Consider the following 17,324-nt stretch of genomic DNA (forward strand, 5'->3'; position numbering starts at 1 on the left):
GTAAAGTCTTCGGCTCCGCTTTTAAAACGTAAACGTTCACGCCGCAGCGTTGCGGATCTGAGCGCGCGTCCTACCTTGCTGTGTGTTCCGCATTCTATGTCACCGATTCCTCGACACTACGGACACGTTCGATATTTCCGTGGTGGTTAACCTTTGCAAGGTTGTTAGAAGCTTTTAGCGTAGCGCAAACATGCTAGCGTAGATGTATACCGGTTCACCAGACGCAGGCGGGGCCACCGCGCGAGCAGCCGTTATCCGATACACCCGCATACGTCTACTCTAGTACATATGCGCTATGCTAAAATCTCTGTTGGCTTAAAGTTGATTACACAGATATTTTCGGAAATTCTCATTGCGGAGACCGAAACTGTCTTCTCAAATTTTATTAAGCAATGTTGCGCACGCAACGCAGCATCCTTACTGCGATTTATTCTTTGTCGCCACTCTACGCTTTTCTTTCCACTCTGTGAGGTAAGTTTATGCTGACTTGTTCGCTGCGCCGTAGCACTTATGTAAGCTCGATAGAATGCCTATTTTCCACGCTGGCTCTCACCCCTGTCTGCATCCATTGTTTAATCGGCCACAAACGTAAACCCGGGTTCGATCCGTTAGAGGACCTTATCGTGGTTTCCCCCTCGTCACGCCATCCCTTTCTCGCGCCTTCACTTCCTCTCCCAGAGCCGCACCTGGTAGATGTCGGAGCGTGCGTCGTCGTACGAGCCGGCCAGCGAGAGGTTGGACTCGTAGAATGCTCCCGGCGACGCGGCGTCCAGCGCCTCGCTGCCCACGGGCGCCGCGTACACCTCTTCCACCAAGGGACTCCCGTCGAACGGGTCGACGCCGTGCGAACCCCGCCGGGACTCGAGAACGGCCTCGGCGTTCGCCGGCAGAGACGGCTTCTCCTCGAGCAACGAGACGAAGTCGATGCCCGCGTTCATCAGCTGCCGGTAGCTGCCGAGGCCCAGCATCTTGCCCTGAGCGCACGTTCACAACAACGCGCCGAGAAGGCTTATTAATCGCAGTGACACTTAATCAATGAGATGCTGTGAAAAGTCCCCTGCCGCACACCAGGGCGTAAGCTTTCTCTTTTTTTTACGGAAAATGGGGGGGGGGGGCAGCATGCCTTTGTGAATTCTTCCAAGTAGCTCCTGGCGCATGCTTGACGGCATTATGGCCTTGCATCCCTTAAGCAACAGACCTCTGTCGACAACTAGCTCACTTTCAAAGGCTTTTAGAGTTTCAACGACTGGACGTTACCTCTCTGAGGACGAGTATGTGGTTCGCAGACTTGAGGAACTGCAGCTGATGCGTGCAGAGGATGACGATCTTGTTCTTGAGGTAACCCCGGATGCATCTGGGACAGAAAGCCACTTTTTCATACCCGTATATTTTAGGGTTTCGACACGTGAACTTTCGACAGGATTTCGGCAGCGGTTTGCGCTTGGTTCCCGACCCAGGCATCGCGTCGCGTGCCTTTTTTGCGGCTAGCATTTGTTAATTTCCAGAAGAGCAGCTAGAGTACAGCCATCCTCACTTGAAGAAATAGCTGCTTCTGAGACCAAATAAGCCAGACATGTATCTCCGTAACTTAAATTCCTCGGCAAAGTTTCGCTGCGGCTTGATTGTTTCATTCTTGCATAAAACGGCGCAAGGAGAACACGGAGCAAAAGAACCCGTTCGCTCTTCTCCGTAGATCTTAAAATCGTGCTGGTTTATTTCAACTGCTGGCTGTAGGTCTCACAGCCCTTCAAACAGTCTACCTAGGTTGCAGTAAATTAACAGCCAGGCCGAAAAACAGCGCTCTAAGGTGAAGTACTGGGAAAAAGCCTGTCTTTCGAAAGCAATGTGAGTAGACAAGCTTCTTCAATGCAAGCTGTCTATGACGTGCTTTTCGAGGGTGTTTGACTTGCTGCTACTGTTTCGTGGCAAGTACCAGAAATACGCGTACGTGGTGCAATAGCATCATTTTTACAGTTTCTTTATTCGGGGGCATACGTACCTTCGTTATTTTCATCGTGATTCCTGGATTTTATTTATTTCAAAGGCCGTGAACAGGGGTATACAATTAAGCGAGGCTAAAAGCAAATCGTGCAGCCCAGCGTACAAAAGGCAGTCAATTTACGCGACTAAGGTGCAGCGAAGGTCGCGTATGTACAATCTCAAAACTGAATTGTTTAAAAAGCTGAAAAAGCATACCTACTAAACAAAATGCAAGAAATCTGCCGATGTGCTTTCCAACTTGGTTGGCATTCCTTATAAGAGGCACTGGATCAACTGATGATACAACACATACAAGATTATTATTGGTGTCATTCCTCTGTACACTCTGTAATCTGTAACCTCATCTGCTATAAATCGCTAATTTAAATACATATCTAATGAGAACTCCTTATCATCATCATCGTCAGACTAACTATGCCCACTGCAGGACAAAGGCTTTTCCCATATCTCTGCACTTAACCCTGTCCTTTGTCAGCTGCGCCCACCCTATGCCTGCAAACTTCCTACTCTCATCCGACCCCCCTGACTTTATGCCTCTCCCTGCTATGCTTTTTCTTCTCTTGGAATCCAGTTCGTTAGCATTAACAGCCAACGGTCATCTTGCCCTCGCACTGTATGCCCTGCCTGAGCCCATTTATTCTTGATTTCAGTTGGAATGTTTAACTAGTGTTTCTTTTCTGACTCACTCTGCTCTTCTCTCTCTCAATGTTATACCTACCGTTTTCTTTTCCATACCTGGCTGTTCTGCCTCAATTTGAGTTTGTCACTTAACTCCGGAACAACATCGCAATAAACAACGCTGCAGTTGCAACGCGAAGCGTGAAACTTCGGACGCTTTTTCCGTTCAAGTTTTCTTCCCTATATTTCAGTCTTCTCTCTCTCAAGAAGTTCCCGCTACTGACCGAAGGCAATAATACTCACACTTCAAACAGGTGCTTTGCGACCGCCGTGTCTACAGCGCTCAGAGGATCGTCCAGCAGGTAGATGTCAGCGTCGTAGTACAGCGCCCTACACGAAAAGTGCAGTCGTTGAGGGACAAACACAAATGGTAATCCATTTTCGCCGATAGTTATTTTAGGCGAGTTTATTTTCAGCTGTGCTTCTTGAGAACATTAATTGCTTGGTGACTGCCACAAGAGAGCCTCGACGCTTATAGCTGCGTTGAAATATAGTTTAACCTCTTCTCTCTCTCTTCCTCTCATTCCATAATGAAAGGAGTAAGCTCACCATACCGAAACGAAATGCATATCTTGCAAGTTGATCGCGTAATGTATACTGCATAATGACTACTGTGATGCACATATCATGATAGTGGTTACCTCTCCGGCGAGGTAACTTCCGGCGCGTAAGTACCTGGCCAAGTTGACCCTTGCTTTCTGTCCTCCGCTGAGGGAGACTCCTTTGTCGCCGACCAAGGTGCGGTCTCCGTACGGCAGCAGCGTCAGATCCTGCGCATGAGGAATGAGATATGAGACATGCGCTGACCGCCAAAGCCTCACTGGCACAGCTGCTTGAAACGCCATGGACGAACCTGCCTGTTCACACTGTGCATGCCGCGTAACAACGAGTACTGTTTTGGCACCGTCGATGAGGCAAGCTAACATGCGTACATGGGCAGGCTAACGCCAATCTTTTCCCCCATCTATTACAAATGAGGGCCAACACGCACAGCAGTCTTCGGCAAATCTGTACTAAATGTCAGGCACGCATTCGACTTGTACGCAAATAAACATCTAGCTTGTACACTTAATAGCGCGAAAAAAACAAGGACGATGGAAGAGAAGACACGACGAGCGCTAGCTTTCGGCGCACATATCAAAATAATCTAAGGTAATGGCACGCCATGTGTGAATGCCTCTCTTCTGTGCTCACTAAATCTTTCTTTTTCTCTGCTGTAAATGCAAGCAAAGTACGGACAAAAAGACTGCAAATGTAAAATAGTCTACATGTACCTATCGAGAAACGTCAGCATTTGATCAGTAGATGAAATGAGCACCATTCTACAGCTTTAAAAAAACCAAAAAATTTGCATACCTATATACCCGCGAACACCGCCCTAGCGAAACATCTAGCATCAAGGCTTAGCCGTGCCTATAGCACGCACTCCACATAGAGAAGAAGAGAACAGCCGCACGCACCCTCTCCATGGCGGCGGCGTATATGACCTTCCTGTAGCGCTCCCTGTCGTAGGGACTGTCGAAGACCACGTTGTTCTTCACGCTGCCCGTGAACATCCACGGCTCCTGCGAGGCGTACGCGATGCGGCCCATCGCCTTGGCGCTGCCGCCCGTCAGCCGGAGTTCGCCCAGTATGGCCATCAGTAGCGACGTCTGCGGCAACCATGGGGACCACGAGTGCGGATACCGGATTAAAAGCAGGCCTTACGGGTAGTGCGGTGTCGTCTTCCAATGTACGTTTTTTGCCGCGTCAGCGCAGACATTTTTTCTTGTCTGATACAAACCTGGACTTAATCACTCAATCAAAAGCGCTAGATGCAAGATAACGGCATTAAGTCTTCATTGCGAGCATTTACATATGAAATTGAAGACACATGTTTCGATATTCTCGCTGAAGCAACGCTCTCATTTCAAAACAAAAAAAAATTGAGAATGAAGCCAGGAAGTAAATAAAAAGATACCTGCCGTGTTTCAGTCGTTGTTAGTTCTTAGATTGTGGAAGATAATATCTCAAACAGATGTAGCCAAGAACTGACACCATAAGCACTGATTCGCAATCGAGGGTTTGATGAGAAAACGCAGGATCAGTATGCAACGCCAGATAAACAGACATGAAATAACCACAAAGCAGAAGAAATCAGTCAGGTCCAGATGCGCCAACTCTTTTTCGTGCGTAGCACTGGATGCGTCGCTAACACACGTCTGCTTATTGATGTAGGTATGGCAGACCTTCGAAACTTAACATGAAATCTGATTAGGATGCCTAATAAAATTGTTCTTATTCGAGCCAAGTCTTGCACTCCTGACATTGATTACAGTGCTTTACTAGTTTTGTTAATGGCATCTTGCCCAAAAACCACCCGAGAAAAGTGGGAATGCTGCAGGCTGCCTGGGCTCGTCGTTGTGCAGGTCATGTATTGACTCATTGAGTGACAGTTTCAAAGAAAAAGTTAGCAGATTGAATCAGGCCGGTTTTGCCTCCAAAAAAGTGCTTAAAAGAGTGAAGAATGCCAACATTCCTTCGCCCACGACTGCAAAAAATAAAGTTAGCCGCCCTACCTATGCCCATCGCTTTTCAAATCAAGTGACAACCGTTGGTAACATGTACGGCATTAATGTGGCATTATAAGCCCCAAAAATGGTCTCACAATCTGCGCGATGGTCGACAAGCCGTCCAATGGCAATGTGAGTGATAGAGCGAAGGGGTGTTTGGTGGATCACGAAACTCTGTAGGTGGAATGTGAAAAAGCGCTCGTCTACAATATTCCGCTCTTGCGGCAAGACATACAAAGAGCAGACAGGTCATGAGCGCTTTCAGTAGCACTGGTGGTCTTTTGGCAAAATTCCATCCTCATATCTGGCGAAGGACTGTAATCAGTGTCGCGAGTGCAATCCTTCGTCGAAAAAAAGAACAATTTTGTTTTGACGTCTTAACTAGATTTTGTGGGAAGTTTCGGAAGCCTACTGTACCTGCAAGAATCAGCGCACCTGTGGTAGTGGCCCATTGATTACCCTTCACGAAAAAGAGTTTGCGTATCTGCGCACGCCTGACTGGGTCCGTCTGTTTTATTATTAGAGCGAAAGCTTTACTACGCTATGTTGACAAAGTCGTGTCCGCAAAAACGCGTCCGCAGCAGTTGTGGGGAACTCAGAAGAGGTAGCGTCAAACGAGTGGTTGTAATCGAAAGAGTGTGATGTAAGATGCTGCGCAAACAAAAATTTTCGAGATCGAATGAACAGTTAATTAATTAGAGCCAAAAAGGTCCAAAAAGTGGGAAGGGCCAGAGCAAAAGTGGCGCCAAATTTGAACACCCGAAATGAATACTGAGGTGAAACGGTGGAAAATGTGCAGCTAATCGAAATCCAATCAATTAATTATTATTGAAAAGTGTTAAGCGTGAATTAGGGTGAATTAAGTGTGTTAATGGCGAATTGAGGTTTATTAAGAGAAATTAATGGTGTAAAGGTGCGGCGCAGAGCGATGGCACGCCAAACGTATCCGCTTCGACGCGTCGCTCCTACGCCATTGGCGGTTTTCTGAAGTGACGGCACGATCACATGAGACACAGAAGCGACGGCGCACCAAAAACACAACTTGAAATGAGTATACGGCCCCTTCCGCTTCGGCGCGCCGCCGCTTGTACGCCAGTCGCTCTCTCGCCGTTGCCGCGTGCCATGTGTTCGCGCGGTGATGCCGTGGAGCTTAACTGCGCGCTGTGTGGGCATGTGGCACCGTGTTTAAGCCGTCTGTGCCATCGCATAGCGCAGCTTCCACATCGAGACCACATGTAAAGAGAATCAAAGAGAGGCGACGAGTGCCGAGGAGGAGTCAATGCTTTCGCATTACTCCATTCCGGGCTGCCGCATTGATCTCGAATTTTGTTTTGTAGGTGCACGCGTGCGTGCGTGCGTTATGAATAATTCTGCGTTTTCTCCTTAAACGCTGCATTTCGAGTCAGCACTTGCGGTGTACGTTCTTAGCTTTTCCGTTTGTGCCGCTATTTTCCACAGTGCTTTGCCAATTGCGTAGCTCAACAGTCCCCATTACATCTTGGGATTAGAAAGAGCGATGCGCAAGCATATCGTACATTAAGAGAATAAATGGGGTCCATTTGCAATGTCGCGTGTTAATTCTTTATTTCTGCCCTTCTTTCCTGTTCGTTCGTTTGTTTGTTTGTTTGTTTGTTTGTTTGTTTGTTTGTTTGTTTGTTTGTTTGTTAGGTCGGCCGGTTGGTCGGTCGGTAGGTGTTTCTCTTTCTTCCTATAAAAGCACTAATCTTCGGATCTCATTAGGCCTAGAAATACTATGACGCTTTCTTCACCCCTCTCGCTGCCTTATATTAATTTTCTCGCGGTTTTCAGCAAATATATATTTTTTTCATTTGTCGATGTATTTGCATTAAAATTTTCGAGCATGCTAAAAATAAACGAATGACTACTTTCCCAAAATTTCACTGTTATAGTTCTGAAAAACTGTTTTCTAACACATATTTTACCTCCAAACCTTGTTCAGCTGCTCACCTGAAGACGCTGGTTTGATCCCTGCCGCGCCGGTCGCATTTCGATAAAGGCGAAGTGCTAGAGGCCCCGTACTGCGCGATGTCAGTGCACGTTAAAGAACCCCCGGTGGGCTCAATTGTCCTGAGCCCTCCACTATACGGTGTCCCTCATAGCATGAGTCGCTTTGAGACGTTAAGCCCCATAAACCAAACCAAACCTTGCAAAAGCCTGCAGAGTTAAGAAAAAGCGGTAGAAAGCTGGTTCAACATCCATTGCGTTCCTACTGCTATGCTAGAGGTCAAGACATTGTTAGTTTTTTTTTTTGTCGCAAAGCACAAATTTTGGTTTTTAATTTTTTGCAATGCAGTGCCCGTAGACGTATATATAGTAAAGAAAATTTTCATAGAAGAAATTTGAGATTCGCAAACTACAAAAATTAGGGGTGTCTTGATTACAATTTGATTATAGAAGTATACAACCAAACAAGCGAGGTGAAAATAGATAAAATAGTATTGAAGAAATCTGCTCCGAAAGCTAAGTACCTAGACATAAACCAGTAACGGAGAAAAATTCCTATTGTTCGACTGTTTGCCTTCAATGCACAGCCGCTGCGCTTCTCGAAACAATAATTTTAGAGCGAATTAATCTTTACTTCACGATAAAAACTACACAAGCCGATTCATCGCTGAAGCCCTGACCTTGAATAAATAAATAAATATTGCCGTGACTGGAAAAATTGCGGCATAAACTGCTATCTGCTACTCGCTATGCATGCATGGCATGCACGTGAAGTGACGTCAGCGGACTCGACGGCCATGTTTGTGAACGGCTCGGCTGCTGCGGCGCGCGTCGAGGCGCGGATGAACGGGAGTGTTCCGTGGTGCTTCTTCCCGATGGCAACAGATCACAGGTGATCCTCTCAGCCTGTGCTCGGTGCGAGAACACCGACCGCTCCCGATTCGGCCGAGTGCGGCGCCGACCTGTTCCCGGACATTACGGGGCACCGTTGTCAGCTATTCTGTGATCACTAAGCGAAGGCCGCGCATTTTGTTAGTTCGGCGAAGTGCTCCCATTTGTCAGCGCGAAATTTTTCCTTCACTTTGCAGAGGTCGTCTGTTATGCGACCGCCGCCGTGTTTATTGAGGGCTGGCCGACGTAGAGGAAGGCGGGGCGGAAGCGTCCGGCCGAGGCTAATGTCCCGAGTGTTCCAATTCCAGTGCGTTCTAAAGACACTTAGGTCGCCTTTGGCACTTCGCCATCGCTGGCCATGCGGGCCGCTACAAATTTTAAGCTCTTTGAGCTGGTTAAACTTATCTCGAGGCGTTAATTTGAACTGCCGCAAATGTTGGTACCTTTCTAGCTTTCGCAGTTCACGGAGACGTTATTTCTCCAGCCAGCCGCTCAGCAAAATACAATCGTACTACTGCTGGGTGCCTGTCTCTGTTGCTTCAGTGCTCAGCATGCTGTTTGTGGGCCTCAGGTCGCTGCTTTTCTCCATGTCAATTTTTACTGCGCGCTGGCGGCTTACGGAGTTTTCATAGCACTGTACTCGAGGTGAAGCGACTGTGCCCAGTAAGGATTCGCCTCACCGAAGTACTTGGGTGGCCTCAATTTCAGAGCAAACAATCGGATTACACAGCGCAGCTCTCATTAGTGCGCTGTTATCACGCTGTCGACAGTCGAAATTGAGGGTTTACCTGCTATCATAAACCGCGCGGCACACAAATGAAGTATGTGGTGTTCGGTTCGCGGTCGAAGTTAGGTTAAATACCCGCCACACGCACGGCCGTCGCTTTGTGTCAAGCGCGTTCTCGTTCACTAACGCTGTTCCTCTCAGATCGTCCACTTAGAGGAGTGCTGTCGCGGAAGTCTCTTTCAGCGGCTATCGCTGCTTGGAGGCACCGCATATTCACGCGCACAGGCATACTATAAGGATTCGGCATGCAAACAGCGGGAGCTGGGGCTCATAAACATGATGGACGCATATCCCAAAGTATCCTTTGCTGACATCAGTGGAAGAAAGCTCTCTCGTTGCATCCGTCAGAAGCTCGCCTCCTCTGGCTGGGATACCGAATTCGCCCTTTGCTGAGCGCTCCAGGACGGAGTATACCGAAACGGCCAATCGAAGATGCCCTTAATGTACCCGAAGTGCTTCGTGCAGCTACCTATACAAATGGTTCAATAATTCTAAACACTGGTAGATTTTGCTCCGCATAGGTAATGTATATACTATATATTAGCAAACCCGTCCCTCATAAGCAAGGATCGTAGGGAGTATACGCGGCAGCATATCACCACCTGCCGATGTGCACGACGCCTAACCTGGAGACGGCTCTTCAGCTGCTCACCTTGCCACAGCCCACGGGACCGACGACGACCAACAGCTCTCCCGGCTTCACGGTGGCCGTTATGTTCTGCAGGGTCGGCTCCGTGGAGTCCTGGCGGGAAAAGGGAGCAGGGCGAAAAAGTTGTGAGTTGCCGCGCCCCTCGCTTCCCGCTTGTGCGAGCTGCGACGCCTGCGTGAAAATAGCGAACCTTTGTCCAAGACGCCGAGGCATTTTGCAGTTCCACGCGGCAGTTGTGAATCTTGGGGCGCAGCTTGGAACCGTTCAGTGCGCCGGTCTGCTCCTGCTCTTCGAGAAGAAGGAACTTCTGCGGAAAGAGAAAAAGAACAGTGAGCGTGACAACGCAGATACATATCAGTCGGGAACTTGAGCCTGCAGTGAACGAGCCATCGCTCTTGCCACCAGAAGAAGTGACGGTCAAGTAACGCAAAAGGCAGTATACCGCATCCGATGCGACTTCAGAGCGATGCTGCGGCTCATTAGAGAACTGTCTTTACACATTCGATATATCATCCACTCACTTTAACCGAGAAGTATATAAACTTTCTATAGACAATCCTATAAAGTGGTATATGGAAATTAGAAATATATTGACAGTCTATAGACAATTTATGAATTTATGGCCAAGCAGACTTAGTAGGCTTTTGTCTACAGACACACTACAGACTATCAAGAGACAAAAGGAACTATCTATACGAGGGCAACAAAGTTCATAATAAGTTTCCTGGTTTGGTTTATGGGGGTTTAACGTCCCAAAGCGACTCAGGCTATGAGAGACGCCGTAGTGAAGGGCTCCGGAGATTTTGACCACCTTTGGTTCTTTCAGTGCACTGACATCGCACAGTACACGGGCCTCTAGAATTTCGCCTCCATCGAAATTCGACCGCCGCGGCCGGAATCGAACCCGCGTCTTTCGGGCCAGCAGCCGAGCGCCATAACCACTGAGCCACCGCGGCGGCGTTTATAATAGGAGGAGGAACAGGAAAGGCAGGAAGGTTAACCAGAAGAATAACCGGTTTGCTACCCTGCACGGGCGGAAAGCGGTGAGGGATAAAAAGATGAAAGAGAAAAGAGTGTAGCAGAAAAATGAAGCCAGTATGCAGTCAGCAAGCGTTCGTTAAGAGAGAGAGAGGGGGTTTATTGATAGGAAAGGCAGAGAGGTTGGCGTGGAAAATAAATATCTGGCCTGCTACTCTGCTCTGGGGGACGGGAAGAGGAGATAAAAGAAGGTCACGATGGGGGACGGTGATGATGGGAGGAGGCAGATGAAAAACTACTTAAAAAAAACAAGGCACACTTTCTGACATCACAAACGAGAGACAAGGCCCGTGTCACTCAAAAAGCGTGAGAGCGCTCGCGTTGCCTTTACAGTTCTAAAACTATCTGGCCAAGCGCCGAGGATCAAATCCTCAGAGAGGAGCGATGTGTCCATAGGCTTCAGAGCAGATGCGAGTATGAGTCTTTCACGTGCATACGCTGGACACGCCACTAAAACATGTTCTATAGTGTGACGTTCCTTGTGTGTGCTACGAGGTTCCGCGTTCGACGGCGCGGCATAGACGGAGACCCAGATGACAGCGGCATCATCAATTACCCAGCCATGCTCTTTGAGAGTGACGACCAGAACGAAGGGGTTTAAGCCCAATCGGACCCAACCGGACCCGCCGCCGCGGGGAAACGGGCTTTATCCTCCCCAATTGCCGAGGCGGTTCCAGGGGAGGCCTCCCGAGCACATCCCAGGACAAGGGACCACTTTCCCGGCCGGTGACCCGCGGGAACTGTCAGCGGGCCAGAGCGCGCCGTACCTTGAGGAGCGAGTGTCAGTTGATGGATGGAGAACGGAGGCCGGTGACCCGCGGGAACTGTCAGCGGGCCAGAGCGCGCCTTACCACAGCCGACGCTATGCGCTACCTCGAAGACAACCTTCTTTCCCTCGGACTCAACACGTGAGGGGGGCGAGACCATAAGTGCGGTGGTATGTTTGTGCGCCCAAGTGAAAGCCCTAGCCCCCTAGCCCCCCCTCATTCCCCTCCGGCGTGGGCGTCCTCACCCTAGGGAGTGTGGGGAGAAGAGGGTATAAAAATCGACAAGCAGTACGGAAGAGGCACGCTCAGGACGACATCGTTCGCCAAGAGGGCATTCAGCGCCGAAGCCCGACGGCGTGCAGCTTCTGCCAGCAACCGTTCGAGATCAACTCTGGAGCCCCTCCATCGCCCCCATGAAGTCGTCGGCACGTAAGCTCGGACGCCCCAGCCTCTGATGTATATTCTTAATCATGTGTAATGATTGAATATATCTGTTTGTTTAAACTGAGCCATACGGTGTCTCTTTGCCTCTCCGTCCCGTGTGGACCTGCGCATTATGGGGGTCATCACACTGGTGTCAGAAGTGGGGTCTCAAAAGCAAATGTCCTCTGAATGCTGTGACATTCATGACTTCAAAATTGTAATGCGCAGGTCCACACGGGACGGAGAGGCAAAGAGACACCGTATGGCTCAGTTTAAACAAACAGTTATATTCAATAATTACACATGATGATTATACATCAGAGGCTGGGGCGTCCGAGCTTACGTGCCGACGACTTCATGGGGGCGATGGAGGGGCTCCGGAGTTGATCTCGAACGGTTGCTGGCAGAAGCTGCACGCCGTCGGGCTTCGGCGCTGAGGCCCTCTTGGCGAACGATGTCGTCCTGAGCGTGCCTCTTCCGTACTGCTTGTCGATTTTTATATCCTCTTCTCCCCACACTCCCTAGGGTGAGGACGCCCACGCCGGAGGGGAAGGAGGGGGGGCTAGGGCTTTCACTTGGGCGCACAAACATACCACCGCACTTATGGTCTCGCCCCCCTCACGTGTTGAGTCCGAGGGAAAGAAGGTTGTCTTCGAGGTAGCGCATAGCGTCGGCTGTGGCAAGGCGCGCTCTGGCCCGCTGACAGTTCCCGCGGGTCACCGGCCTCCGTTCTCCATCCATCAACTGACACTCGCTCCTCAAGGTAAGGCGCGCTCTGGCCCGCTGACAGTTCCCGCGGGTCACCGGCCGGGAAAGTGGTCCCTTGTCCTGGAATGTGCTCGGGAGGCCTCCCCTGGAACCGCCACGGCAATTGGGGAGGATAAAGCCCGTTTCCCCGCGGCGGCGGCGGCGGCGGGTCCGGTTGGGCTTAAACCCCTTCGTTCTGGTCGTCACTCTCAAAGAGCATGGCTGGGTAATTGATGATGCCGCTGTCATCTGGGTCTCCGTCTATGCCGCGCCGTCGAACGCGGAACCTCGTAGCACACACAAGGAACGTCACACTCGCTCACCCTCCAGAAGAATGTTCTCCGAACATTTGAGTCCATGCAGCTCCCCTTGTCTTTCTGAATCGCCTCGCACAGTGCGACCGACAAAACACTTTTCGCTGCACTCAACACCACTGCACAACACCATCAACACCATATGCCTCCGCTGTCATAACTGGCGTCTCCAGGGGCAGCACTGATCTTCTTTTACAGATAAACATGAAACTCAGCACCCAAGCCCCTCCTTTCTAGTCCAAACTGGACGAAATAAATTTACCACAGTTACAAAGGAGCTCCCACTTCTAGCACGATCACGGCACAGACAAAATATAGATAACGATAGGAAGTAGGGCAGGTTCTGCATGCGCTCCGCATGCTCTCCTGTGAAGGTGTTACTTAATGACAGAAAGGTTTAACTACCAACTCCGATAACTTAACACATAAGCACATAGAAATGTTATGAGCTGCGGCATTACACAATTCTAACCAGTTCACAACTCCGCTCTGTTTACGCCATTAGTCCGACTTAGCTTTCCGATTTCGCAGCGGATATCGGCCTTCATGAGTCATACTAAGTAAGTCTGTGACCCTTTGTCTGCTTTGGGACTCGCGAGGGCTCGTGGCAGGAGCCTCTCCTGGCGTTATCTGCGCGGCAACCTCGCGCGCTTCTTCTTCTAGCAATGCATGAAGTAAATCCGGTGGCATTCCGGCCGTCACCTCTGGCGCCTGCCGAACAAATGCAGGAGAGGGCGTTTCTTGCGAGCTATCTGCGCGCTCCGCTTCACTTCTGTCCCCATCAAAATCCACGCTTTCCCTTTCCTCATTTCGTGAATACTGAACCGGTGCCGACTTGAGGCGATTTGCGTGTATCCTTATCAAGCGCCGGTTCACGTCTCGGACTCTGAAGTTTACCGGAGAAAGCTTCTCGACAACCTCGCACGGTCCTCTCCACTTCGTCTGGAACTTACGAGCTAGCCCAATCTGCCTTTGGCAGTTTTCAATGTACACGCTGTCCCCCACATCAAACGGCGCGTCTCTAGCACTGCGATCGTGCACCTCCTTCCTGCGCTTCGCCGCTTTCTTTAAGGACTCCTTTGCGATGTCCCTCGCCACTTGCAAGCGCGATTCTAGCTCAACCTTATAGTCGTCCAGTGAAGCGTATGGGACACGACGGGGGCCCTCTGGCACTTCACTAGGCTGGTCCGGGTCTCGGCCGTAGAGAAGAAAGAATGGCGATTCGCCCGTGCTTTCGTGTGCTGCGGAATTGTAGGCAAACATTGCATACGGGAGCCACAAGTCCCAGTCCCGCTGGTCGCGCGAAACAAAATGCGACAGGAACCCGGCCACGGTTTGGTTCAGTCGCTCCACCGCGCCGTTGCAAGCCGGATGGTACGGTGTTGTCTGCTTCTTAGCGATCTTAAGCAGCTCGCAAACTCTCCTCATTAGCTGCGACACGAAGTTCGTTCCCCGATCTGTCAAGAGTTGCCTCGGGGGTCCATGTCGGAGCACGATCTGTTCGACAAATGCTCTTGCAACCGTGTCTGCCTTCTGATCTGGGAGTGCTACCGCTTCCGCGTATTTTGAAAGGTGATCGACACATACTAAAATGTACTTGTTTCCGGATGGGGGTCATCACAATAGTCTCTAGCACGCCACATGTGGTACATTCCGGGGAGTCCGCTTGTCCTATTAAGTGCAAGTATTTGCGCGTGAATGCCACGTTTAAACGTAGTCTACGGATAGCGCATGCAATAGGGCGAGGAATTCCGCGAGGAACTGAAAAGCGTTCGTTAGTGTCACAGCCTATCGTGCAGGCCAGAAGTTCTCAAGAAGCGGAGCAGTGCCTTGGCCGTACAATCTCGAGGATCGACCTCTAAACAGCTGAATGATAACTGGTATTAAATGCGGTTGAATACGTAGTGCACAATATACTGGACGCGCAGAAACCATGTCGAGCGGTTTTTCTGGCTCTGAAAGCGGAAATACATGCCACCCTATGTGGCTGGCAGTGGGAATTTTCGTCAGCAAATGCTTTCATTAGTGGCGCTCAGCCTACGTGATGTGCAAAAGTGAGCTCACAGTGCCACCGATAGAGTGCCAAGTGCGATATGGCAGCAGCTGGTATTCCTCTACACAAACCCTGGGGAGCGCAAACGACCTGACCAATGTCTGCTGATTTCTTATGCTAGTTAGTTTTTCCTTTATACTGCATACCTCAGCTCTTCGCCTCTCGCTCGTTTGCTCGCACCCTTCGTTTATCCGCAATCCCTGCATAAACTAAAGCGGATACAAGTAACGTTCCCCAGCAGTACGCTGTTTCTTGTGTATTCGAGTCTCCGCAACACTTCGCAACATCGCTACGTATTAATACCATAATTGTTGTTGAACATGTCCTTGAAAGGAAAGAGTACGGTTGCTCATTGAACCAGCATTCCTGAGGCTAATATATATGTTTTTCGCGATATTCGAGTACTGTTGGCCGAGTAGACCAAGCTCAGCGCCTGCAGATGCTCTCTAATATATTTATATATCTTTATTTCCCAACAACATCTTGTCTAAATTTTCAATGCACATGTAGGGAAAAAAATTCGCAGTTCGTTGCACGGGTTTGCTATGATGAAGTAGTAATTACCTTATATTATATGACTGCAGTGTTGGTATTCACCGCAACAAGAATCTGCGTTCCTCTGGTGGGCACAATCGCCGCGAACCTCGTCTTTTTATGCGCGATCTGCACAGGTGTAGGAATTAATTTTTTCATAGCCGAATCAAATACGAATAGTGTAGCTTAAAAACAACTCGAATACGAATCGAATACCCATCGAATTTATTTACGAGTTTTCACCACTTGCAAGGGTCTGGTGATTCGCACACCCTTAGTAATGGCCTCAAATATCCGCCTTCCTCTTGTTCAATCTTAATTTTCGTTGCTATATCTTCCTTGGAAGGGTCATTCCAAAAATAGGCTCTTTTTCGGTAGTCCTACAATTCATTCCAAGTGGCTGGATAGATGTGCTTAGTCCTCGGCTATCGCACTCGGTTCCGTCATGTCACCCAGCTGAACGCTTTCCCCCCCCCCCCCCCCTCCAGTCCCCAATTTGCCACCACACCGATCAAGGTATTGCGTGTAGGCAACACACCTTTGTGCAACGTATAGCGATGAAAGCAAGGCCAATTTCTCCCGTATGTTGGCCATGGAAGAACTGTGAATAAACATGAATAGACAAAACAGGAACTGAAACCGTAGAGGCTTTTCTCTGACGTCATGCGTGCATGCTGCGCGCAGGCAGAGCGCACCTGCAGCCTCTTGACGGAGATGAGCGTCTCGGCGCCCTGTCCGACTCCGAAGGGAAAGTAGAGTGTCATGGCCAGCCGGAGGCTGTTGAACAGCGACATGCTGACGAACACGCACTCCGAGGTGAGCGTGTTGCCGAGCAGCGCGAAGGTGACGAAGCACAGGAACAGCACCAGCTTGGACGACATGAAGAACATGCCCATGTTCACCGCGCGCAGCACCGACGTCTGCTGGATCTTGCGCACCTCGCGCCTGCCACGAAAGAGAGAGAGGGAGAGAACAGTGCATTTTCAGGCTCTCCTCGAAACGACGACGCGCGCTCTTACTTTCGTGACACTTTGCGAGCCCAGCTGGAGCGTTTTGAGCGCGCAGTGCAAAAATAATGGCGCCAATTGAAGGACAACGGTGTCACGAGAACTTTGCGCAGTTTCTCAGAATTTGCATCCAATACGAAGCTTTTAAATTATTAAAGGCACTGATCTTGTGAAATTAACCCTGTCTGAGTTTAAACAGCCATTTACAAACTGATTGTCATCATGGATGTTTCTATTCTTGTTTTTTGTGCATACATGTATGTAGTTCATAGATCCTCTCTGTATAATCTGTATAATCTCTGTGTATATAATCTCTCTGTATAATCTCTGTATAATCTTTCTATGTTTGCGAATGCTCACATACAAGTAGCATAAGGTTGTAATGTTTTTTTTTTATTGATTTGTCTATGCTTTCCACTGCCACTGTATTTGGGGGCCAGGGACCCCTCAAGCCGTCGTAGAACGGCTTTTACCTTGGCCTCCTGTACACTCCGGTGTATGAATAAAATATGAATGAATGAATGAAGGTCTAAAGAAAAATGTCCTAACTTTTAGGATGTGTTACAGAAAACTAAGAAAAGAAGTACAGAAAAAGAGCGGCATATTTTGAGTTTAAGCAATTTAAGCTTGTTGTTTTCATTAGGAAGTACGTTTATGTAAATGCTAATTTGATTTAGCAGCAGCACTCCGTGCTTGATGCTCACGTTTTTTAATAACGTGCAATTAAGTAATTATCTTCCCATTGGTATATTTCACTCACATTTCCAACGCTGTTTTCAGAAAAGTAAGGCAAATCACGCTCGAGCTGCGGAGTGTGCTTCTATACGCTATTCATTGTGATTACACATGAGCCTTTTGTGTTGAAGATGTAAGCAATGAAGTTTTACCAGGCCTCTTTTTCTAATTAATAGTTTTTAA

General features: G+C 49.1%; 1 protein-coding gene across 2 annotated transcripts in view; it reads right to left on the reverse strand.

The window, feature by feature from the left end:
* The window catches only part of LOC144124619 (ATP-binding cassette subfamily C member 4-like), a 97,237-nt gene that overhangs the window by 38,555 nt on the left and 41,358 nt on the right, over positions 1-17,324 (reverse strand). For both annotated transcript variants that reach the window (XM_077657419.1, XM_077657418.1), the window contains 8 exons: positions 16,095-16,344; positions 9,714-9,830; positions 9,527-9,616; positions 4,140-4,331; positions 3,355-3,449; positions 2,923-3,009; positions 1,258-1,354; positions 687-974 (listed from right to left, as the gene is read on the reverse strand). In XM_077657419.1, coding sequence (XP_077513545.1) covers positions 687-974; positions 1,258-1,354; positions 2,923-3,009; positions 3,355-3,449; positions 4,140-4,331; positions 9,527-9,616; positions 9,714-9,830; positions 16,095-16,344 — 1,216 coding nt within the window. The remainder of the gene's footprint in view (positions 1-686; positions 975-1,257; positions 1,355-2,922; positions 3,010-3,354; positions 3,450-4,139; positions 4,332-9,526; positions 9,617-9,713; positions 9,831-16,094; positions 16,345-17,324) is intronic.

Source organism: Amblyomma americanum, chromosome 3 (assembly GCF_052857255.1).
Source record: "Amblyomma americanum isolate KBUSLIRL-KWMA chromosome 3, ASM5285725v1, whole genome shotgun sequence".
NCBI classification, from domain to species: Eukaryota; Metazoa; Arthropoda; class Arachnida; order Ixodida; family Ixodidae; genus Amblyomma; species Amblyomma americanum.